The following is a 27,254-nucleotide window of genomic DNA, read 5'->3' as shown; positions in this document are numbered from 1 at the left end:
TGGCAAAGCCGCGTCGACATAAATGAATTCCTATGTATTATATTTTATTTTTTAACATATTATCCACAGTGATAGGGCCGCGCCTAGGAATTCGGCCGCATGTGTGCAAACGTAAGGCAGTAGCGGATTCAGGGGGGGGGGGGGATGAATCCCCCTTAAATTTCATTACCGTTTGAAAATTATATATTGATTTAAAATAATTTTGTAGTGAAACATTGTTTTTTATATTAATTTTATAATCATTGTATTTTTATTGTTAATTACATCGTGAATAAATAGAATGATTACTATGAATATTCACCTTTTTTTTAAATTTTTTTGGAATTCGAAATCGCCCCTCCTAGAAAAATTGCTGGATCCGCGCTTGCATCAAACTGTCCTTTATCTATTGTGGAAATATAAATACATCAATTTTTCAATGTTAAAGAGGATTTTGTATTATATTAAATGTATTGTATTCATAAATTTTGAATAAATATTATATTTGGCATCCAAATAATTTTATAAAACTCTTATTTTTAAATTAATGTGACTTTTCTTTAATTATTACCTATGTACTAAAATATATTGTATTATTTTGGCATTCTCAATCATTGATGTATGTATAATACATTAGATCCGCCTTGACGTCTTATACAGGTCTCCCTTTTGGCGCATGCAAAATATATGAGATACGTGAGATCACGTTCTGGAAAGTTCCAGCGGTGTCGAATTCTTCCTTTGTGTTATATGTTTGATGCGTAGTTGCATAGCTCCTCGGGTTATATAAAAGTATTGATTATTTGTGGCACATGGTCGTAGAAGGGGTGTTTTTAGGCGACGCAACACGCAACGGTTTTCGGTAGCTGTGGCGTGGGGCTGGTCGAATCGGCCTATTATGGCTGCGCTCCCTTGCGGTGCGGTTGGGTTCACTCCTCTCCGCATCGGCCTCTTCTCGTTGGTTCGCCCACCCGATCGCATCGGCTACATCTTCACTGATTTGGCTCGCCAGGTAATACAGTCACTCACTCTTCATTCACAGAGAGGCATACGTCTCACATTTCACGCCGTTCGCTACCACATTCGTCCATTTTGCAGGTTATGGATGATGGCGTGGTACCGCGTGATGGCGTCTGGCGTCATGGCGTCATGGCGTCATGGCGTCATGGCGTCATGGCGTCTCTCGCGGCGATTTCAGACACCCAGCCTGCAATCGTCCACCACTTCAACAACTAAAAGTATGCAGTTGAATCGGCCGAGCGTGGACATTACAACATTTCCACGCCACGCCACGCCATTTGCATTTTAATGCAACGCCGAATGCGATCGATTTTTCAGAACCACCCTTCAAGGTCTGTATTTCATATCATATTCGTATACACATATATCAACTAATAAGTCTATATAGACTCTTAGAGCATGAGGCGCGTGCCAAAATTTTGCTCATGTACCTTCGGTCTGGTACACGTGTACTTTCACTCTGGGTCCACTCATACCCCGTCTGGTATTACGTTACACTTTCGGTCTGTTCTTATACCTTATACAATTCTCGTTGTTCATATCAAGTATTAAGTCTCGTCTTATTATAACGCGGCACTTGCACCATATATGAATATGCATTATTAACCCTTTGTCCGCGGCAATAAATATAGCGAACAAGCCCTGTACGCCGCGCACCCTTTTTCGCGAATTTGGCAATCGATTTTTCGACCTTATATACAGATTTTAATATTTACTCAAGTAACCAGATATGTTAATTAACACAAAGTATTATGTTAAACAATGAAATTCATAATATCTCATCGTTTTGGATTGATTGTCGAATAATTATTCTTCATAATTGTATGAAGACGTGGCGTCACATAAACGAGGCCTCAGTATTGATCCACGAAAAAATAATTTTTAAGCAAATTGAATAGATGGCATCCAACTCTTAATCCAATCCAATAGATGGCTTGAAGCGACATAGAATTTCTGAACTTTGCACGGGATTTTGAGCCTTATATGCGCCCATTTCAACTGTTTTAAGGTTCAAAATCGCTTGAATATATTACCGAGTTGGATGCCATCTATTCAATTTGCTTAAAAATTATTTTTTCGTGGATCAATACTGAGGCCGCGTTTATGCGACGCCACGTCTTCATACAATTATGAAGAATGATTATTCGACAATCAATCCAAAACGATGAGATATATTATGAATTTCAACTATCATTCGGCATTCAACTCTCAGTAATATATCCAACCAATTTTGAATCTTAAAACAGTGAAATAGACGCGTATTGATCCACGAAAAAATATTTTTTAGCAAATTGAATAGATGGCATTCAACTCGGTAATATTATCATGCGATTTTGAACCTTAAAGCAGTTGAAATAGGCGCATATAAAGCTCAAAATCCCGTGCAGTCAGAAATTCTATGGGGGAGCATGCGCGGTAGACTTGTCCCCCAAAGCTTGAAGCGACATAGAATTTCTGAACTTTGCACGGGATTTTGAGCCTTATATGCGCCCATTTCAACTGTTTTAAGGTTCAAAATCGCTTGAATATATTACCGAGTTGGATGCCATCTATTCAATTTGCTTAAAAATTATTTTTTCGTGGATCAATACTGAGGCCGCGTTTATGCGACGCCACGTCTTCATACAATTATGAAGAATGATTATTCGACAATCAATCCAAAACGATGAGATATTTTATGAATTTCAACTATCATTCGGCATTCAACTCTCAGTAATATATCCAACCAATTTTGAATCTTAAAACAGTGAAATAGACGCGTATTGATCCACGAAAAAATATTTTTTAGCAAATTGAATAGATGGCATTCAACTCGGTAATATTATCATGCGATTTTGAACCTTAAAGCAGTTGAAATAGGCGCATATAAAGCTCAAAATCCCGTGCAGTCAGAAATTCTATGGGGGAGCATGCGCGGTAGACTTGTCCCCCAAAGCTTGAAGCGACATAGAATTTCTGAACTTTGCACGGGATTTTGAGCCTTATATGCGCCCATTTCAACTGTTTTAAGGTTCAAAATCGCTTGAATATATTACCGAGTTGGATGCCATCTATTCAATTTGCTTAAAAATTATTTTTTCGTGGATCAATACTGAGGCCGCGTTTATGCGACGCCACGTCTTCATACAATTATGAAGAATGATTATTCGACAATCAATCCAAAACGATGAGATATATTATGAATTTCAACTATCATTCGGCATTCAACTCTCAGTAATATATCCAACCAATTTTGAATCTTAAAACAGTGAAATAGACGCGTATTGATCCACGAAAAAATATTTTTTAGCAAATTGAGTAGATGGCATTCAACTCGGTAATATTATCATGCGATTTTGAACCTTAAAGCAGTTGAAATAGGCGCATATAAAGCTCAAAATCCCGTGCAGTCAGAAATTCTATGGGGGAGCATGCGCGGTAGACTTGTCCCCCAAAGCTTGAAGCGACATAGAATTTCTGAACTTTGCACGGGATTTTGAGCCTTATATGCGCCCATTTCAACTGTTTTAAGGTTCAAAATCGCTTGAATATATTACCGAGTTGGATGCCATCTATTCAATTTGCTTAAAAATTATTTTTTCGTGGATCAATACTGAGGCCGCGTTTATGTGACGCCACGTCTTCATACAATTATGAAGAATGATTATTCGACAATCAATCCAAAACGATGAGATATTTTATGAATTTCAACTATCATTCGGCATTCAACTCTCAGTAATATATCCAACCAATTTTGAATCTTAAAACAGTGAAATAGACGCGTATTGATCCACGAAAAAATATTTTTTAGCAAATTGAATAGATGGCATTCAACTCGGTAATATTATCATGCGATTTTGAACCTTAAAGCAGTTGAAATAGGCGCATATAAAGCTCAAAATCCCGTGCAGTCAGAAATTCTATGGGGGAGCATGCGCGGTAGACTTGTCCCCCAAAGCTTGAAGCGACATAGAATTTCTGAACTTTGCACGGGATTTTGAGCCTTATATGCGCCCATTTCAACTGTTTTAAGGTTCAAAATCGCTTGAATATATTACCGAGTTGGATGCCATCTATTCAATTTGCTTAAAAATTATTTTTTCGTGGATCAATACTGAGGCCGCGTTTATGTGACGCCACGTCTTCATACAATTATGAAGAATGATTATTCGACAATCAATCCAAAACGATGAGATATATTATGAATTTCAACTATCATTCGGCATTCAACTCTCAGTAATATATCCAACCAATTTTGAATCTTAAAACAGTGAAATAGACGCGTATTGATCCACGAAAAAATATTTTTTAGCAAATTGAGTAGATGGCATTCAACTCGGTAATATTATCATGCGATTTTGAACCTTAAAGCAGTTGAAATAGGCGCATATAAAGCTCAAAATCCCGTGCAGTCAGAAATTCTATGGGGGAGCATGCGCGGTAGACTTGTCCCCCAAAGCTTGAAGCGACATAGAATTTCTGAACTTTGCACGGGATTTTGAGCCTTATATGCGCCCATTTCAACTGTTTTAAGGTTCAAAATCGCTTGAATATATTACCGAGTTGGATGCCATCTATTCAATTTGCTTAAAAATTATTTTTTCGTGGATCAATACTGAGGCCGCGTTTATGCGACGCCACGTCTTCATACAATTATGAAGAATGATTATTCGACAATCAATCCAAAACGATGAGATATTTTATGAATTTCAACTATCATTCGGCATTCAACTCTCAGTAATATATCCAACCAATTTTGAATCTTAAAACAGTGAAATAGACGCGTATTGATCCACGAAAAAATATTTTTTAGCAAATTGAATAGATGGCATTCAACTCGGTAATATTATCATGCGATTTTGAACCTTAAAGCAGTTGAAATAGGCGCATATAAAGCTCAAAATCCCGTGCAGTCAGAAATTCTATGGGGGAGCATGCGCGGTAGACTTGTCCCCCAAAGCTTGAAGCGACATAGAATTTCTGAACTTTGCACGGGATTTTGAGCCTTATATGCGCCCATTTCAACTGTTTTAAGGTTCAAAATCGCTTGAATATATTACCGAGTTGGATGCCATCTATTCAATTTGCTTAAAAATTATTTTTTCGTGGATCAATACTGAGGCCGCGTTTATGCGACGCCACGTCTTCATACAATTATGAAGAATGATTATTCGACAATCAATCCAAAACGATGAGATATATTATGAATTTCAACTATCATTCGGCATTCAACTCTCAGTAATATATCCAACCAATTTTGAATCTTAAAACAGTGAAATAGACGCGTATTGATCCACGAAAAAATATTTTTTAGCAAATTGAGTAGATGGCATTCAACTCGGTAATATTATCATGCGATTTTGAACCTTAAAGCAGTTGAAATAGGCGCATATAAAGCTCAAAATCCCGTGCAGTCAGAAATTCTATGGGGGAGCATGCGCGGTAGACTTGTCCCCCAAAGCTTGAAGCGACATAGAATTTCTGAACTTTGCACGGGATTTTGAGCCTTATATGCGCCCATTTCAACTGTTTTAAGGTTCAAAATCGCTTGAATATATTACCGAGTTGGATGCCATCTATTCAATTTGCTTAAAAATTATTTTTTCGTGGATCAATACTGAGGCCGCGTTTATGTGACGCCACGTCTTCATACAATTATGAAGAATGATTATTCGACAATCAATCCAAAACGATGAGATATATTATGAATTTCAACTATCATTCGGCATTCAACTCTCAGTAATATATCCAACCAATTTTGAATCTTAAAACAGTGAAATAGACGCGTATTGATCCACGAAAAAATATTTTTTAGCAAATTGAGTAGATGGCATTCAACTCGGTAATATTATCATGCGATTTTGAACCTTAAAGCAGTTGAAATAGGCGCATATAAAGCTCAAAATCCCGTGCAGTCAGAAATTCTATGGGGGAGCATGCGCGGTAGACTTGTCCCCCAAAGCTTGAAGCGACATAGAATTTCTGAACTTTGCACGGGATTTTGAGCCTTATATGCGCCCATTTCAACTGTTTTAAGGTTCAAAATCGCTTGAATATATTACCGAGTTGGATGCCATCTATTCAATTTGCTTAAAAATTATTTTTTCGTGGATCAATACTGAGGCCGCGTTTATGCGACGCCACGTCTTCATACAATTATGAAGAATGATTATTCGACAATCAATCCAAAACGATGAGATATTTTATGAATTTCAACTATCATTCGGCATTCAACTCTCAGTAATATATCCAACCAATTTTGAATCTTAAAACAGTGAAATAGACGCGTATTGATCCACGAAAAAATATTTTTTAGCAAATTGAATAGATGGCATTCAACTCGGTAATATTATCATGCGATTTTGAACCTTAAAGCAGTTGAAATAGGCGCATATAAAGCTCAAAATCCCGTGCAGTCAGAAATTCTATGGGGGAGCATGCGCGGTAGACTTGTCCCCCAAAGCTTGAAGCGACATAGAATTTCTGAACTTTGCACGGGATTTTGAGCCTTATATGCGCCCATTTCAACTGTTTTAAGGTTCAAAATCGCTTGAATATATTACCGAGTTGGATGCCATCTATTCAATTTGCTTAAAAATTATTTTTTCGTGGATCAATACTGAGGCCGCGTTTATGCGACGCCACGTCTTCATACAATTATGAAGAATGATTATTCGACAATCAATCCAAAACGATGAGATATATTATGAATTTCAACTATCATTCGGCATTCAACTCTCAGTAATATATCCAACCAATTTTGAATCTTAAAACAGTGAAATAGACGCGTATTGATCCACGAAAAAATATTTTTTAGCAAATTGAGTAGATGGCATTCAACTCGGTAATATTATCATGCGATTTTGAACCTTAAAGCAGTTGAAATAGGCGCATATAAAGCTCAAAATCCCGTGCAGTCAGAAATTCTATGGGGGAGCATGCGCGGTAGACTTGTCCCCCAAAGCTTGAAGCGACATAGAATTTCTGAACTTTGCACGGGATTTTGAGCCTTATATGCGCCCATTTCAACTGTTTTAAGGTTCAAAATCGCTTGAATATATTACCGAGTTGGATGCCATCTATTCAATTTGCTTAAAAATTATTTTTTCGTGGATCAATACTGAGGCCGCGTTTATGTGACGCCACGTCTTCATACAATTATGAAGAATGATTATTCGACAATCAATCCAAAACGATGAGATATTTTATGAATTTCAACTATCATTCGGCATTCAACTCTCAGTAATATATCCAACCAATTTTGAATCTTAAAACAGTGAAATAGACGCGTATTGATCCACGAAAAAATATTTTTTAGCAAATTGAATAGATGGCATTCAACTCGGTAATATTATCATGCGATTTTGAACCTTAAAGCAGTTGAAATAGGCGCATATAAAGCTCAAAATCCCGTGCAGTCAGAAATTCTATGGGGGAGCATGCGCGGTAGACTTGTCCCCCAAAGCTTGAAGCGACATAGAATTTCTGAACTTTGCACGGGATTTTGAGCCTTATATGCGCCCATTTCAACTGTTTTAAGGTTCAAAATCGCTTGAATATATTACCGAGTTGGATGCCATCTATTCAATTTGCTTAAAAATTATTTTTTCGTGGATCAATACTGAGGCCGCGTTTATGTGACGCCACGTCTTCATACAATTATGAAGAATGATTATTCGACAATCAATCCAAAACGATGAGATATATTATGAATTTCAACTATCATTCGGCATTCAACTCTCAGTAATATATCCAACCAATTTTGAATCTTAAAACAGTGAAATAGACGCGTATTGATCCACGAAAAAATATTTTTTAGCAAATTGAGTAGATGGCATTCAACTCGGTAATATTATCATGCGATTTTGAACCTTAAAGCAGTTGAAATAGGCGCATATAAAGCTCAAAATCCCGTGCAGTCAGAAATTCTATGGGGGAGCATGCGCGGTAGACTTGTCCCCCAAAGCTTGAAGCGACATAGAATTTCTGAACTTTGCACGGGACTTTGAGCCTTATATGCGCCCATTTCAACTGTTTTAAGGTTCAAAATCGCATGAGAATATTACCGAGTTGAATGCCATCTATTCAATTTGCTTAAAATTTATTTTTTCGTGGATCAATACTGAAGCCTCGTTTATGTGACGTCACGTCTTCATACAATTATGAAGAATGCTTATTCGACAATCAATCCAAAACGATTAGATATATTATGAATTTCATTGTTTAAAATAATACTTTGTGTTAATTAACATATCTGGTTATTTGAGTAAATATTAAAATCTGTATTTAAGGTCGAAAAATCGATTGCCAAATTCGCGAATAAGGGTGCGGCGCACAGGGCTTGTTCGCTATATTTATTGCCATGGCAAAGGGTTAATACAATGTATTGATTGGCGCCCCTACGATTTAGAAGCATGACTAATTGTACTTTTATTTTGCAGATTTCGCGATGAAATAATTGCAAGAAAACAACTAATACACAGGATATTTGAAATTGAACACCATGCAATTACCTTTTTGGTTTTTTGCACTGGTGGCGCCGCCTCCGAGTAGCAAATGGCACAGGATGCTCACGCACAAAGCTACAAGTTGCTTTCAACTGACCGTACATGTTTGATTTGTTTGCATTTGGGGAAATTGTATTTGTGGATATGCTTTTAAACAAATGTCACATTTGTACGGTTTTTCCCCAGTGTGAGGTGTTGCGTGCTCCACGGTTCAACGCTTACTGGTAGAGGAAGTTTTAAACACATTTCGTATTGTCGTAATTTTATTGGTAAAATCACGTCAGTGGGGAGTCTGTTTAAAACTCTTTTGCTCGTGAGTATTGCGTTGTGGAGGTTGCGAGGTCTCACATTCGGTAAAGACGGTACAAATGTGGCATTTGTCCAAAAACGGCTTCACGTCTACAGATTTTGCACATCAAATAAGTCACTTCTTCATTACCAATTATAAATTCGTCGTTTCACAAATAAAATTCGTCATGTTGCTAATCAATTATTCATTTTATTATACATAGGGAACTTAACACGGAGAATATTATAGAGAAAAAGAGAATATTTAATACAATATGTATGTATAGAGAATGTATTATACGTATAAAATTATCATTTATAATTTATAAAGGTTCATTTCTAACTGCAGGCAATTTCAAACTTCATTTATTAATTTCATACTTTAATCAAATATATCATTTTAATAAAATAATATAATTTCATAATTAGGTATTAATTAAAGTAGAAAGGTCTGATAAAAAACATTTTTTTTAATATAAAATACGTTCAATTGCTTTATTTGTTTTGCAACATGACGAATTTGAAGTGTAAAAGCTATATATATATATATATATATATATATATATGTATATATATACATATATACATATATACATATATATAATTCTTACTTGAAACACAAGAGTTCTGGGTTTCCCATACCTTTTCTGTACTGATAATGTTATAATGCAATATGTAAGCACATTTAAGTGTATTTTATTTGTAATCCGACAATATTTATTGAGATATAGCACACCAGCGCGAAGTAGATAGAACCACATGTGCGCGAATTAATAACCTTAAGATGTGAATTGCGAAAGAATCATACCAATGTTTTATTCACTAAAATTAAAAATATAATTTATTGGCGGTGTACATGTACCCATATTTGTGAAAATAGGGAACGTTTCGCATCGTCGAGACGCCCTCGGCCTTGGCTCCGAGCACCAGAGCGAAATATGCTTTAGATATTTTATTATCTTCCTTTTCTTTTAAGTAAGTACAAACACACACACAAAAAAAAAAAAGTGTGAAGTTGCGTGCGTTCCACATTTGCATTAGCGCGAAATTTTTCTTCAAAAGTCACCTTGTTTGTTAGATTAAATTAAATTTGGTTACAATCATTTATTCACGGATTTGAGAAGGCTTAAAGACACTGTTTCACCCCGGTGAGAATCTCCATAGATGATTTTGAACAAATGTCACATTAGTTTAGTTTTTAACCAGTGTAAATGTCTGTATATGCCACAAGTAAATATTGCGGGTAGATGTTCCGTTTCAAACCTTCTCCGTATTTGTATAATTTCAGGTTGAAATTCTGCCAATGGGGACTCTGTTTAAAACCCATATACCCGTAATGTATACCTTGTGGGATATGCTGGAGTCACACTGGATAAAAGCTGCGCGAATGTGGTGTTTGTCCAAAATCATCTCTATAGCTTCTCGCCGGGGGTGGAACCGGCAGCGTATTTAATTTTTTTTAAAATTCGTGACCAAATGATTTTAAGCAAATTCGAGTCACCCTGACACATATGACTGGTTCTAGCTACTACACTAGCGCGAAAATAAAAAGCACACACAGAAACACCAGCGTAAAAACTACATACGATTTTTATTTGGAGCACGGGGAAGGTGAGAGCTTTCAAACAAATATCACATTTGTATGGTTTTTCCCCAGTGCTAGTTTCCGTATGTTCCACAAGGGGATGTTGCCGGTAAATGAAATTTTAACCATATTCCGTGTGGGTGTAATTTTTTGGAAAAATCATGCCTATGGGGGGTGTGTTTAAAACTCACATACTTGCGACAATTTCCTTGTGGGACATACGAAGACTGACACTGGGTAAAAACCATACAAATGTGATGTTTGTTTAAAGGCTCTCACCTTCCGAGTGCAGATCTCGCAATTAGCGAGATCAGTTAAATTTGCCGAGAATCCTGGGGAAGAACCGTATAGGTATTATGTGATAAGTTTAACAAATAACATGCATACATTTTATATAATGTTCAAAATCATTTTTCCTTCTAAGAATCTAGCGCTTAATTTGCTCATAACCAACCCCACCATTTGCTCTCGTATCCTGATATGTCTTACAATAAAATTTCATTCGCATTATTCGTGTTTTTGTTGTTATTATTGTGCTTAAACCTTATCCTTGAGACCATCAGCTGGCATCTTTCTATGACAAAAAAAAAATCTGCATTTTCATACAATGTGTATTCAGTGGTTGTCTTTTAGTTGACCAAGTCTTGTGTATTGGAAACAAATGCGTGTGAATTACACTGTATACCGAGAGAAACATTTTTGTTCCATGGTCATTAATTAATTACTTAATATAAAAAGAAAATACAAATCTGGATATCATATCACTTGGGATATCCCATGCATCATCAGTAGAGGTAAGATCGGAAGCGTGCTTTTTCCAGAAAACGGCGTTTTGGGTCTATTTTCTAGGAAACGGGGCAAACTACAAAGCTAGAGAGCATAAAAAAAAGGTTCATCATAAAAATGAACAATGAATGGAGCAAAGTTGGTCCGTTAATCATAAGTAGTCACCGTAATCTGAGGGGGCCGTGTATTGTTCAAAGGTTGTAAATGCATTGCTAAAGGTTTGCCGAACAATGGATAGCACTGTGACTATCCTACCTCTAATCATAAGTAAGTCACCGAGGCATTTGTCAGTAATATTGGTATTGGTTGTAGTGTTTTAAGCACAAGGCAGAGACTTACTCAAATGAAACTGCGGATAGAGACAGTGCCTTTTCCAGGAATCTGGGTGGTTTGGCTATATTTACAGAGCTAGAGTACAAGAAAAGGTTGGTGAACCTTTTACAACAATTGAACAATAGCATTTACAACAATTGAGCAATAAACGGCGCGCTGTGGATCCGGCCTTTAGTCGTAACTAGAGGTAGGACCGGAAGCGTGCGTTTTCAAGGAAACGGCATTTTGGGTCTATTTTCCAGGAAATAGAACAAACTACGAAGCTAGAGTGCAAACAAAAAAATGAGCGACATGGCAAAGTATGAAAACGATCGGATAAGAGATAAAAAGTCATCTGGATCGTATTAGTAAGTGAAACGTAAAGGAGGTTTGTATAAAAGAGGTTCATCATAAAAATGAACAATAAACAAAGAACGGCAAATTCTGGCCCTACCTCTAGTCATAACTTCCAAAGTATTAAACATATTTTAACCCTTTGACTGCTACAACAACGATAAATCGTTGTTTTGAAATCGGCGAAGATTGCTACGACGATCGTTGTTGACGTCATTAATTGTCGTATTTCAATACTTTCTTTGAGCCACCAGCGCATCAGTGGCACGAAACATTTTTTTTATATACGTATTTATATTTATTTTTCAATCAAGCTTTATAAATATTTATCAATTTTTTAAATAAAAGCTCTTCAATTTCGGGTTCATCATCAAAGTAAATTTCGGGTTCGTTGTCAATGTCATATAAGGAGTTATTACTTGGGAATTGATTATTATCGATAAATTCATTTTCAGAATCAGTAGAGCTGCTGATTTGTCGAGTTCCTCGGCGAGGAGCTATTATTTCGCTTTCATCACTTTCACTGTCCGATATCATTTTGCAGAGTTAAAATAAATGGCAAAAAACAATAGAAATCCGCTTTCAATTATATAGGTCACGAGTTCATGCAATCAATCAAATGCAACTGAAATGCATACAAAATGTTTATGATACATGTTGAAAAATTATTTGATTAGAAACTTCGCATCCTTGTGTGTCTCGCTCATACGTACACAATTAAAACCAAGAAAGAAAGAGAGAGAGAGACCGCTACCTGTTTCGAATATATCGCATGTTGTAAGGATACATCGATATCTAAAAATAGATTATTGAAAAGAATAAAGCCTCGGAAAACAATCGTCAAAACTTATTTAGTGTATATATGTAGGTATCTCTTTCGCACGCACGCATGTAAAAGCAAGACAGAAAGAGAGAGCACGAGTCCACGACTGCTTCTTAAAAATGTATATAAAGTATTATAAAAATTACGAGTGTTCGGCGAAGTAAGTATGTAAAAAAAAATATTATATTTATTTTTTTTCAAAATAATTACAAATGTTAGCATTTTTCGCTTGGACATTGAAAAACCTCGTAGCAGCCAAAGGGTTAATACTTTGTTTTCAATATCAAATCCACCAAATCCTGGAGCAGCCGAACATCAAGGTCCAATTAATAAGGTCAATACTTTACCTGACGATAACCACTAGACTACGTAATCGACATTATAAGTAAAGCCCGGACCCTGAGGGGGTCGTTTATTGTTCAAATGTTGTAAATGCATTGTTAAAGGTTTGCCGAACTGAACAATAAACGGCACGCTTCCGGTCCAACCTCTAATTATAAGACAGTGGAGAGGATGGGGCGTAAATATCTACAGTAAAAATGCAATTTATTTGGAATATTTTCAATTCAGACAGTTCAATATACATTTGGGTTACATGGAAGATGAATGACATAAATTCTGTGCTAACATTAAAGTACAATGTGGGTAAAATTTTTTTTTTTGATTTTTTGCATACAAGTTATATTAGAGATGTAATACGTAATAACAAAAGAAAGTACGTATGTGTGTATGTGTGTTTGTTTGTTTGTGTATTTGAGGAAGCATACATAAATGGGTTTGCTACAAATCGCTGCAAACCGTATGGTTGCATGCTTATTTCGATTGAATCTAATCCTCCCTCACCGAAGTGGGGTATGCAAGTGCCCCAATTTTTACGTTTTTCGTAATAACTATGTGGTTTTCAAAGCTATACACCCTATAATATTGCTTGTATTCCTAGAATGAACTAGAAGAAATTTATTTTTATAGATTTTGTATGATTTAGAAAAAGGGTACATCGTAAAAAAATACATTTCTAAAGTATGATTTAAAGGCGGTAGCGATAAGTCATGTTTTTGACTGTTCGCTTGAATGTTCTTGTTGATGGATGAATCAATGCGAGAGAAAGAGACAGCTATATTTTCGTAAGCTATTGTTTTCGTCGCTTTTGGCGCGTGGCTATTGAATCATGCAGTCGCCTGTTGGCCTTACCTACATATGTGCGTTTGGATATCGTTATTTTTTAATACAAAAATAGTCAAAACTATGCTATAGGACTAAAACTTTTTTATGTTGATGTATAAAATGATTAATAAGATATATATTGAACCCGTTTGTATTGAGAAAAAAGCTGTATTTTGATTAAAAAGTGCTGGGGTCTTAGTCGACCCCGGTTCGGGACACTCGTTCGATCTCCACGCAGGTTAAGCATGTATGAAAGACGGGATATTCAGTGGCTTTGTGACCAGTAATCACCGAACCAGATATTCATGGGGTTGACATTTCGATGTGCATTGATGATTGGCAATTCTTAAAATTGTGTTGGATCTTTCTGGCAAGTTTAAAATGGCAAAAGCCGAGACAACAGTATGAAATGAGCATGCGGCCAGGTGGTTTGCAACCATTTGTAGCAGAGCGGGCATAAATATGTTAGTTTCACTGATCGATTATTGTTTGTGTGTTTATCTACGTATATGAAGTTTGTTTTTAATTCGTTGCAACTGAATCGTACGGACATACTATATACTTATATAATATGTTCATAAAATAAGAAAGCAACACATTATTGAGAGTGAACATCGAATGAACATTAACGGGGTGTGATGGGGGTGGTTCCCCACCATTTCGTGTACATGCATTTATGCTATTACATTTATGTCTTATACATTTAGAGTTAAATAAATTTTACTACGTACACTGTGTATTTCCATATTTTTTTTTCTCTTTAATTTAGAGAGGTGTATTGTGAGAATATTTACATTTTTTTTTTAATCGTTGATCACTATCGATCGATACAACATATTATTTGGCAACATTCGAGTTAAAATCATTCTATTATAGATCCCCCTTCATAAATTTTCAATACAAACCACCATATACACAACATTTTTATAAAATCTACATACAATGTGTTTTAAGAGAGATTAAAATTTCATGACGTTTTATTTTTATTACATAATACATACTTATATGTATGTGTGAATACATACATATTTGATATTCGTGACCTCAATGAAACAAAATTTAAGTATCACAAATATTTACATATACATAATAATATGCATGCAAAATCGTTTCAATATTGTGTGAGTACATCGATGAATTCTATTAATAATGAATGAAATATTATAATTATTTCAATATAGTTTCAATTTGCGTTTTAACACTCTACATAATTGTAAATACGTACATATATATATGCAAGTCTGTTGGTTTTCATAATGCATACATATATGTATGACATGTGTATACATAATATTTAATTGCAATTTATAAGATAAATCATCGAATTTTTTTTCCTCACCTGATAAAAACTATGTAAGCAGTGCATAATAGTTATAGTAAATTCGAATTTTGTAAATATAAAATTACATACATACATCTTTTTTAGCACAGCCATTTTTCAAATGTTCCGATTGAGAATATTTTGATATTAGTGGGGACGTTAATATTTTACGAGATTGATTTAATTTGATCCAGAAGCAAAAATAAATTATTATTTTGAATAAAAATACCAATAATTTTATTTTACTACCGCCGTCTATGTATAAAACTAAAGACTACATAGACGTCATCCCGATTTCAAATTTGCAAACTTCAAACGCGTCTTAAACGATATTTTATCTCTATCGTAATGGCGGAGGATCCATTTACTTATATTGATGACCAAAATGAGCAATATGGCAAAGTATGAAAACAATAGGATAAGAGGTAAATTTTTTCCTGAATTGTAATCGTAAGTGAAACGTAAAGGAGGTTTGTAATAATAATAAAAAACGGGAATTATTCAAAAATGATTTTGAGTCGGAGTAATATTGTATTTGTATGATGTGGTGCCATCAGCTTAACATCCAAGTGGTGTTGCATTTCGCATCCAGTGCTTTTGCTCTTTGATTATATTATAATACATATACATATTATAGAATACATGCATATTGGATTAAATCGGTACTTTTTCATCGAACGCTCACTATTCCCGAATACTATATTATATTGTGAAATCAATACTCTCTATATATGTAATATCAGATAGACAAATACGGTGAAATAACAACAATGGTTTTTGATTATCTTATAATTAGTACATACATATATATGTATATATTATATGTAAATACATACAATATCAAAATGGCTGGGCCTTCAATAAAATGAACTTGAAGTTCTTGAGAAACAACACCGATTAATGGTTTTTAGTGAAAGTAAATCGTGTTTCAAGTTTCTATACTATTTTAGTACAATTTCTGAAATGCTGCAGCACTCTTTTTGGCTACTGGAGAATAGTACCAAATGTGTAACGTAATAAAACTATATATATGTACATACATAGATAACATTTAGAGTGCTGTAAATAATGATGTGTATATAACTATATTTTACAAAAATCACATTTACTATGTCTCGGAATTGAACAAAGTTTTGAACAAACAGTGCGATTTTTTTTCAATTGTCAATAATTGTAAAACGAACAAAAACCTAATCCATTACACATTCATAACTAGCTATTTGACAAGGAGAACTCGTAAATGCGATTTAAAAAGTTACATCAAACGTGAAACATTAATTATTCAAAGCTGCAACAACGACGACGATCGGATAGGAAAGTGTGAAAGTAGCGGTGCTTTGGGAAAAGTGTTGGGTCCCCCTCGGAAGAATGGTATATGTATGTAGTGCCTCTCGTAAGTTTAATGAGGTACCCACTTACCACTAAAACAACAGAGTACAAAATCAAAACTGCAGCTCTAAGCCGCCAACACGATCGAAGAGAGTACATATTTGTAAAACACGTATAAAACTTTTATTCAAATAACTTTTAGGCCAATAAAATGTAAATATATTGTAATATGTACATACATAGGTGTATAGGTACATATGTACATATATATTAAAAAAAACACAAGGGTCTAATAAAGGCGTTTTTAAAAGATTTCAATCATTTTAATGCAAATAACAGGTTTCAAAATATACATATTAAATTTTTGTGGCCATATGGTTGGTGTTATGCGAAAAAGTTCACAGATGGAAAATGAACCTACTTTCATATAATGGTTCTTTTACGCAAAACTTTATTATTTTTATTTTTTTTGCAATCATAAGAACATCTCTCGGCAGATAAACTACTGTTCCGCTTAAGAATTCGAGCAAATCAGTTAAGGCATTTTTCTTTTTACATTTTACATGAACGACGCTGGCTGATCTTTTCAATAAATATCTTGAAAACATTAAAAAACATTCTATCGTATATATATATATATATCTCAATATATATATATAAATATATATAAACATACATAATCATATGTATGTTGCGTTGTTTTTGAGCTTTAATTAATTTGTTAAATAACAAATTGTATACTTTTTTTTTTTTTGCACAAATTCGTACAAAAAAAAAAAAAGAACTAAAAAGTTTAATTAAAAATCAAAAAAATATATAATAATAAAATGATAGTATAAAACAAATCGTTTGAACAAAGGAATATTTTTTATCAAATTATACAAACAAAATATAAATATAATTAAATACAGCTGTAACGTTCGTATGACTGTCGAGCGATATCTCACAGAATCAACTGTATATTTTATTTGATTAAAATATGTAGTAAAAATGCATTTCTGACACACATAAAAAAAAATTATAATACATATCTGACGAGGCTCCGGCGAGAGGCTTTCAGTATGCGTTGCCGAAGTCTCATCACGCGTTACACTTGGGGAGGAAAGTATAAAAAACCATGTGAACTTAATAAGAGGTAAGAACTTAATATTGAATCGAGAGAATGAGATGAATTGAATATGGAAAATGTATCTATTTTAAGTCAATGAATGATAATAATATTAATAATTCAAATGAACCTCATAAAATTATGTGTACACTTTTTTAAGTACATACATTAGTGGAATTGTAAAAAAGTATTAATTATTCTTCTATTATATTTTATAATAATAATGACGTGATATTTTCAATTAGGCTAAAAAAATTATCTTATCGATGGAAAATAATAAAAAATATCTTTATTAGCATTATGCTATTTTCATTTGCACGAAAGGAGACGACTCATAGTCGGCGCATGTTTTAAACTTTCGTATGCAAATTCTTCTTTGAGTGGGGATGAATCGATGTATTACTGTAAAGCTAATACACGAGAGGGCGGAAACAATCAGTAAGACGATCAGTAACAATGAAAATGATCACATTAATATTCATTGGCCAAAGAGAACCGGCTCATAGGTAGAAGTGCTGTTGTTGCAGAGATGTTACTGCAAAAGCAGCACTTGTACGTATGTATATAATAGGTGGTAGTAGCTGAGTTGAAAAGGGGACTGAAATGAGTGAAAGGGTTCCATTTCGAGTGATCAATCTCATGATTGTTTCTGCCCCGTCTCGTGTACGTATTTATGTATGTATAAACATTGAAATATGTTTGTAATATTAAACGTGTATGTACATGGGTGTAGAAATGGAATAGAATGATGAGGTGAAGGTGAAGGTGGAGGTAAAAAAAATAAAATACACAGGTCACAGAATATCTGTTTCATAGACTTTAGTGGAAAGGGGAGGTGGTGGTGTCGGTGGTGTTAGGTCGGTGGTGATTTCAGAGGTGATGGTGGTGTTGGTGTTGGTGTTGTGTGTACGAGGGAACGTTCCGGCGAGGTGGGTCAAGCTGCCCGAAATGGGGGCGACGGGTGTCATACTGAGTCCCATTTTGGTCAACAGGTTCGATTCACTACCAGTTTTTTTGAGATCGGGCGGAGGCACCACGGTTAGGGAGCTGCCACCCCTTTGGATCTGCTGGAGGCGAGCGTACTGCTCCTGCAGAGCCTTTTGCTTTTTGAGCAGCTCTTGGTGCCGCTGCTCGAGCAGGTCGTGCCGGGCGGTCGGGGGCTTCGCCTTGGACACCGGCTCCTGAGAATCGACCGAGTCACAGGAGCTGGAGTTGGACGGCGAGAGGAGAGGGACGAGGGGTGTGGCTGGGGAGGCGAGGGGCGAGCGAGAGGAGGTGCGCGGGGGTGGTGGGGGTGGGGCCCGTCGGCCCGCGGCCATCTGGAGCAAGTCCGGATTCCGTTCGGGGACTGGGGGTTTGGTGGCCGACTGGCCTCTGGGGGCCACCGGTGGGGATAGTTCGCTCTCGCCGCTGGTGCTGGTGCAGCTGCGCAGACGTCGCAGCAGGCCCAGCTCTTCTTCGCCATCGAGGCCGGGTGACGGTGGCCGGGCGAAGGTCTGCAGTTCGTCTAGCAGAGCGTCGAGTGCGTTCTCCGTACGCTGGGCAGCGTCGGCGGAGACACCTCCCCCGATAGAGAGCGACGCCACTCCGCCTCCGGGTCCCCCAATCTCAGCCCCCAAGTTGGGCCCCTATAATCACAATCACACCATCACAACATTACACACACAACACAACTCAACTCGACAACATTACACCGATACAAGACGGCGGCGGACAAGCACGGACGAATACTACCTTCAAAATGGTACAAACTCATTCTTTTTATTATTTTTGAAGATAATGCCAATTGTAATTTATGAAAACTGCAAAACATCCACACATGTAACTGCATAGCATATGCAAAACCGCATATCAATATTAAAATTGTCCGGTTATTGATACAACTCTTTTGCCAAGCGTTGCATGGGACACTTTCACATTTACATATATTGACCATATAAAAAACTAAATAAAACTAAATAATTGATAAAATGGAAATAGTCACCTAAATTATTAATTTAAATGCAAATTATGCACAAGTATTTCAACTATGTAACTGTTGCCTCAACTGTTGATGTACGAATTTGTAGTCGATTTTTTTTAAATTAGCAATATGAATCGATTCTAAATACGAGCCAAAGAAAGAGAAAAATATTGTCATGAAAGTTGTTGTATGCTGTTGATGTATTTAATATTATACAAATACATCAACAGCACACAACAACTTACATGACAATTTTTTTGGCTCGTATTTAGAATCGATTAATATTGCTAATTTCGAAAAAAAAAATCGACTACAAATTCGAACGACATGAAGAAGGCTTATTAAATTGCAAAAATATGTCCAATTTTGAAATTTAAAAATAGCGCCCAAGCGGAAACTTGGCGGATTTCAAAGATTACCCCAAGGAATGTGATGGATAATGTTTGACGACTTGCCAAACTCACCCGAGAGTGTCACTATCTTCAAAAATAATGACAGGCACTATATACATACATAATTTGATTTCATTTAGTTAGTGAACATCAAAAAAAATGGTCACTTTCATGACACTAATCGTCTGATTATTTCCGCCCCATCTTGTATAATAATATATAAATATATATATATATATATATAATCGATAATAATAAAAACCAATCGAGTGCTGAGACAACAATCAAATCTGTATATATTAAGTATATCTGATATAAGTAACATCCGGTCACAGTTGCATGTCATAACTTTGGGATTGGGGTAACATTTACACATAGTCAAGTCAAAAATAAATAAAATAAAAGAAAAATTCATATAAATATATATAAAATATATATATTTATATAGATTAATAAACATACAGAGGAAAAATAATTAATAATATGCACATGAGGACAGAAGAACTCGATTATTATAAGCAAACTCAACATATTATAATAGGGGCCGGCAAGAGGACAAATTTTGAAATAAAAATCTTATGGAACGGCGCGCTTCTCGTTTGCTTATTGTATTATCATTTCTTCGTTTAGTTAGATAAACTTCACAATTAAAAAATCGCTAATTTCAGTGAGTCATTGGTTCACTTTTGTCCGAAAATTCTCACCTGCAGCGCTCAATAATAAAAAATAATTTGGTGGGGTGGGAGGCGGGGGATGCTAAGCATTCATCGCGATTATAAAAAATACGACGCGCCGGCCCTGATTATAACTAACATCTTTATATGTATGTAAAATTAGACAGCACACTGTTACTAGAATAATATTTAATTTTGATAAATGCAAATGTGTGGTACTCATTGGTTAAAGACATAGGTATCCACTATTGAACCAGCAATTCTTGTATGTATGATGTTTGAAAATTGTATCTTGAAAGTATGTCGCCGAAACTACCCTTTTTGGATTTCAAAGCTAATTCATAGGATTAAACTGCACGCAAATATGAAGAAAAAAAAAAGATTTTCCTAGCAAAGATACATGTATGTATATAAGATCTGCACCTGAAACCTGTTAAGCAGGTACCCTAACTTGAACTTCTACATATATCGAGGGATATTGTTGTACAGTTTTTAAACTTCATATTCGTCATTATACAAATCAAATTCGTCATTTTACAAATCGAATTCATCGTTTTCAAAATCAAATTCGTCGTTTTACAAATCAAATTCGTCATTTTACAAATCAAATTCGTCATTCAACAAATAAAATTAAACAATTCATTTTATTATACATAGAGAACTTTATAGAGGATCCGCCAGCAAATTCCTAGCAAAAAAACTAAATTTTTGAAAAAACCTCTTCAATTGGATTCATCATAGGTGAATATGGCGTTCTCTAACATTTTCTATAAATACATATTGTATTAAATATTCTCTTTTTCTCTATAGAGTTCTCTATGTATGTATAATAAAATTAATATTAAAAACATCCAATTGTTTAATTTGATTTGCAACATGACGAATTTGATTTGTAAAATGACGAATTCGATTTGCAACATGACGAATTTGATTTGTAAAATGACGAATTTGATTAGTAAAACGACGAATTTGATTTTGAAAACGATGAATTCGATTTGTAAAATGACGAATTTGATTTGTAAAATGACGAGTTTGAAAATTAAAAACTGTATTATAAGAGAAGCTGTATGAATTTACATAGCTAAACGCATTCCAAATTGAATGGATTTAAAATAAATGCGTACTTTGACAAACAAGTGGCGAAAAAGTTACTTTATAGATTTGTGAGCTTATGTTAGGATGTTAAAGTGTCTATAATAACGTATTTGTGCATGTAACTGTAAATGCACATATCTATATGATCCCTCAAGCCACATGTAACATAAACCATGGCGAATGTGAGATACCACACACACACACCAATACATACCTAATTTGCATTGATTCGATTTCCCATGCTTTCGTTATATCCGTGTTCGCAATAATCGAGTTCCACTGTACGTGTACAAATGTATATATGTATGTAAATACATATTTATATATATATATATATATATATATATATATATACATATATATATATATATATATATATATATATATATATATATATATATATATATATTATATATATACGGATCATGCCAATTTTAAATAACGTTTAACTATTTTAAAATTTTGCAAGGCATGTTTATTATTTTATGTACACTATTTGAATACATATTTGATGCACGGCTTACCTCATTTTAAACGATACTTGGGGGGGAATGAGGCGTTTAGTTTTAGTACATATATATATATATATATATATATATATATATATATATATATATATATATATATTTATTTTTATTTTTTTTTATTTACTTTACTTTTAAATGCAGATTTCAAATGTAGTAAGCCAAGAATCATATGTACAACATTATATTGTATACATATATGTAGAAGTATTTCGCTACACATATTATTTATTCAGTCTTTTTTTTTATGTTTTTGTCCTTACCTTGAACGCATTCAAATTTGGAATTCATGACAGCACATTTAAAGCGTATTAAAGCGATCGTTTATATAATAAGTATATATTACGTCGATAGTATAATATATGTAGCATTCATATATATATATATACATATAGATTTGTTAGACGATGATCGATTTAAATTGCATTATAGAAACAATAGAAACAAAGAAAAGGAATATTGCTATATATAAACATGAAAAACATGACAAACATTCCTGCAAAAAAACACAATAATTAACATCGTATCGAAAATGAAAAAAAGTGATTCTCTGCCAAAAAATCGTAAATAAGTTCACCAAAGAAATCCAAACAACCGTCAAGGACAGCTGCTTAAAAATGGTCAAATTTACATCGTAACTTCAGTAAAGCACACAGTTTCAGAAAAGAGTGGGGCCAACTTCAACGAAACGCACCCTGACAGGACATTCCAAAATTGTAATCAGAAAGAAAAAACATAACATAACAATGACGAAAAGACAACGAAAGGAAAATAAACAGTCGCATATGAAAAGTTGAACAATATCATGAAATATGTGTATAGAATGAAAAGAAAACAAACGCAATAGGAAAAAGAATACGATAGTAATTTCAACAACCACAACACTCATTACTGATCAAATTTTAATTATCAAACTCGAAGGACACATACACATACACACACACACACACACGCGCACACACACACACACACACATATATACGATAAATAAGTAATCAAACTTGATGGACATATATGTATGTATACATATATATATATATATAGTATTTATATAAACATACACATGTGCGTGCGCGTGTGTCTACGTGTGTGTGTGTGTGTGTGTGTGTGTGTGTGTGAGTGTATAATAGGAGAGTAGACTCTTTGGACATGGACATGGATAGCAAAAGGAAGGCGTGCTTCAAGTGGCTACACTCCTTCTTCATCACATCACATTCCGTTTAAAGCAAGTCATACCGCACGTGAAAGCAAGTCACTACGTCAAGACAATTATTAAATTCGTTACATGCACAAACATTTACCTACCATATCATATCATACCATACCTACCTATCTACCCACCATAGAAATACATCAAGTACACATATGAATAATCTACACACACAATATACATATAATGATAATATAATAATAATATAATATACATGTGTATACAAACCCAGGTCAAATATTGCATTAATATCTAGGCGGTGTGATGACAGTGAAAATATGATATCTTTCAATTGTACATGACATACGTACATACACACTACATAGTTATTTTGACAGCAGTGTTTTATAATGATATGTAAAATAAACACATTCGGAGAAAATCTCAACGGCTGATATATACATACATACATAACGGTGTAATACTTGAGGAAAAAAAGTCACCTTCAAATATAGTATACAAATTGATATATGTATATATGTATGTATGTGTTTTGCATTAGAGAAAGAAATACACAATAAATAGTTCACAAAAAACTGTACGAGCCCAACAGGGGATCATACACGTATGTTGAGTAATCAGTTTCTACCGTGAGTGCAATTTTGGTGACACCCTAAAACAGTCGCACTACAACAAATCAACAACCAAAGGGTTTTAAAACTAAGAAGCTTCATACAGTATTTACACTTCAAATTCATCGAATTCGTCGTTTTACAAATCAAATTCGTCGTTTTACAAATCAAATTCGTCGTTTACAAATCAAATTCGTCATGTTGCAACATGACAAACTGGATGCATTTTTTTAATGTTCATTTTATTACATAGGGAAGTTTATAGAGAATATTATAGAAAAAAAGAGAATATTTAATACATAGAGAATATAATATATGTACATAGAGAATGTATTATTTATAATTTATAAAGGTTCATTTGCTGCAGCTGCAGGCAATTTCAGACTTTTCATTGATTAATTAATTAATAAATAATGGTATTAATTTATTAATTAATCCCATTATTAAATATGAAATAATATAATTATAATAAATAATATATTATTTATTATATAGTATTATATGTATATAGTAAATAATATAAAGTTCTGATAAAAAACGAATTCTTATTTTTTTTATATAAAATACATTCAATTGTTTAATTTGATTCGCAATATGACGAATTTGATTTGTAAAATGACAAATTTGATTTGTAAACCGACGAATTTGATTTGTAAAACGACGAATTTGATTTGTAAAATGACCAATTTGAAGTGTAAAAACTATAAAGATCACTATATATATTCTATACATATAGGTACATATGTACATACCTGCAATATTAAATTGGAAAAAAATTCTCGCTGTGAACTACATATATAAAATGAACTTGCATAGTTTAAAAGACAAGCTTTTATTGTGTCATATATTATTATGAAACGTTAGAATTAAAATTTATATCTTCAAGAAGTTCACACAAACTTGCGATACATTTGCAACGTTCCCACCAAGACTATGAAGACTATGAACCACTGGAACCTTTCTCGCAAAATCAGACAGTGACTTTTTCTCCACTTGCACTCAAAATATGTATCTACATATGTATGTATGTTGGAACCAGCAAAATATGGTAAAAGAGTGTATGAAAAAAATCTTATTGTCATATATATATGTATGTATGTATGTACATACACATGTGTGTACATCTGTAGTGTTTGGAATGTACTAATTTTTTGCAATACAACCGTTTGAATGTTTAATACAATAAAAAAAGTTATTAGAAATAAATAAACAAAGCGATGAATTATTATAGACATGCATACTTGATATAACGTTTTTTATTGCATTTTCATACGGATTCATGCGGTGCTGTAAAACATCACCTTCGAAGTTGTTCCAAGTCTTCCAAACACTACGGACAGATCATGTACACACTGTGTACGTATGTTTCAATAAAAATAAGTAAATGAGAGTAAAAGTATTTCACTGCCATTTGAACGTTAAAGTGAAAGCACACACACAAAATTGTTATAAACAATACATGTATTTATACAGAGCTGGATCGGATAGTTGATTCGACATTCGTCTTTGGGAGTACTATTATCTGATGTATCTATCTATTAGGTACATATGTATATGGCTAATTGAAAGAAAACACAAAATTATACACAGATCTTGATGCGCCATCTTCATACTCGTCACTTCGTTGATGCGAACCAGATTCCGAAGAGTCATTTAACATCCCCATCCAGTCCTATATAGAGAAAACTTGCCTAATAATCTCAACAATCACGAAATCATTATAAGACCAACGCTTTCAATGATTACCATGCAATATGTACATGTATATACAATGATATAATAGCTTTCTAGAATATAATACATTTATGTATGCTGTAGTAATTATCAATTGTTCGACATTAGTCAAGTTTCCTATCGAGTTATTCATTTAAATACAATGTATAAAAGAAATATGTATACAAATCTATACATGCTTATAAAACAACAAAGCCAAATCAGTTTTTACGATGATGTACAATTTACTATATGCATTATATTATATACATATCATAAGCTTTACACGAACATTATTACACACTGTATACATTTATGTATATATTCATATACACACATGTATGCATTTATAATTGTATTATTTTTAAATGTTCATGTCAAAACTGTGTCTTTTTTAATGTGTGTTTGTGTGTGTGTGTGATTTAAACTATCAAAAAGTGGTATAAATAAGCGTCGGAAGCGAATTGGTGTCGGGAAGCATGAGAATTGAAATGACATGTGGTGAATTCGAAAGTGCACGAGCATAATTGTTAATCGGTAAGAATAATTTGCGATATGCAGCATAATTTAAATGCTAAAATACAATGTATACAGATATAATTAGAAAAAGATGACATATGAATACGTATGTGTGTATACATATATATATATATATATATATATATATATATATATATATATATATATATATATATATATATATATATATATATATATGTATATACTTATATATATCATACATACATACATATGCATATGTATATAAAATACAGGCCGTATTTGGGATCAACTGTTTGTTACTATCTTAGATGGGCGTTTTTAAAGTGATTTTTTTTATTATAGATTAAATTACGTAAATAAAGAGTAACAAAAACTCCATAAAAAATTAGGTGCTACTTTAGTATGCGGTCTACCTTCACATATCTACTTTAGTATGCTATCTACTTTCACGTTTTTACTTTAATATGCGGTCTCAGTTCTCGCGTGTGACACTGAGACTGAATAATACCGACCCTAACCACTTAATCTTCAATGAATAGGGCCAACCCTAACTTAACCTAACCTATCCTGACCCTTGAATAAATAGGTGTTGGCTGTTAAGATATCTTTTTTTATCATAAGTTTTATTTCATCAATATTTTCACAAAAAAAAAAACATATCTTAGCAGGCAACACCTATTTGTGTAAGGGTCAGGATAGGTTAGGTTAAGTTAAAGTTGGCCCTATTCATTTAAGATTTGGTTAAGACATCTGCTGACGATATTTTGATGGCAATGCTTCGACAAAATTATGGGGCAGCAGGAAAAAACAAAAATTGTAATAAACATTTCGTTACGATCATAAAAACGTGATCAGTAATCGATTCTGAGTTCGAATTTTCACATGATCACAAAACTTCATCTATTTGTTACTACGCAATAGATAAAGTAAAAAAATAGTCGACTGCGATTCAAAGGTAGACCGCATACGAAAGTAGCACCAAAAATAATTTATAATATATATATATATATATATATATATATATATATATATATATATATATATATATATATAT

General features: G+C 33.8%; 1 protein-coding gene and 1 long non-coding RNA gene across 3 annotated transcripts; one reads left to right on the top strand and one right to left on the bottom strand.

Moving 5' to 3' along the window:
* Window positions 1-748: 748 nt before the first annotated feature.
* Window positions 749-10,875, top strand: LOC143922966 (uncharacterized). Of its 2 annotated transcripts, none has more exons than XR_013261675.1 (4): window positions 749-991; window positions 1,078-1,331; window positions 8,421-8,909; window positions 10,631-10,875. It is a non-coding gene; the product is annotated as an uncharacterized LOC143922966 (long non-coding RNA). The 2 variants fall into 2 exon arrangements; XR_013261676.1 differs by having other exon boundaries at window positions 800-991; window positions 8,421-8,570.
* Window positions 10,876-17,305: 6,430 nt separating this feature from the next.
* On the bottom strand, window positions 17,306-21,321 carry LOC143922840 (coiled-coil domain-containing protein AGAP005037-like). The gene is made up of 2 exons (XM_077446195.1): window positions 21,304-21,321; window positions 17,306-19,184 (listed from the first exon to the last, which is right to left on the bottom strand). The coding sequence occupies exons 1-2, from the start codon at window positions 21,319-21,321 to the stop codon at window positions 18,351-18,353; spliced, it is 852 nt and encodes a 283-aa protein (XP_077302321.1). The 3' UTR covers window positions 17,306-18,350.
* Window positions 21,322-27,254: the final 5,933 nt, after the last annotated feature.

Source organism: Arctopsyche grandis, chromosome 2 (genome assembly GCF_051622035.1).
Source record: "Arctopsyche grandis isolate Sample6627 chromosome 2, ASM5162203v2, whole genome shotgun sequence".
Classification (NCBI taxonomy): Eukaryota; Metazoa; Arthropoda; class Insecta; order Trichoptera; family Hydropsychidae; genus Arctopsyche; species Arctopsyche grandis.
The sequence above is the reverse complement of the archived record's forward strand: the minus strand, read 5'-3'. Positions and strand labels throughout refer to the sequence as shown.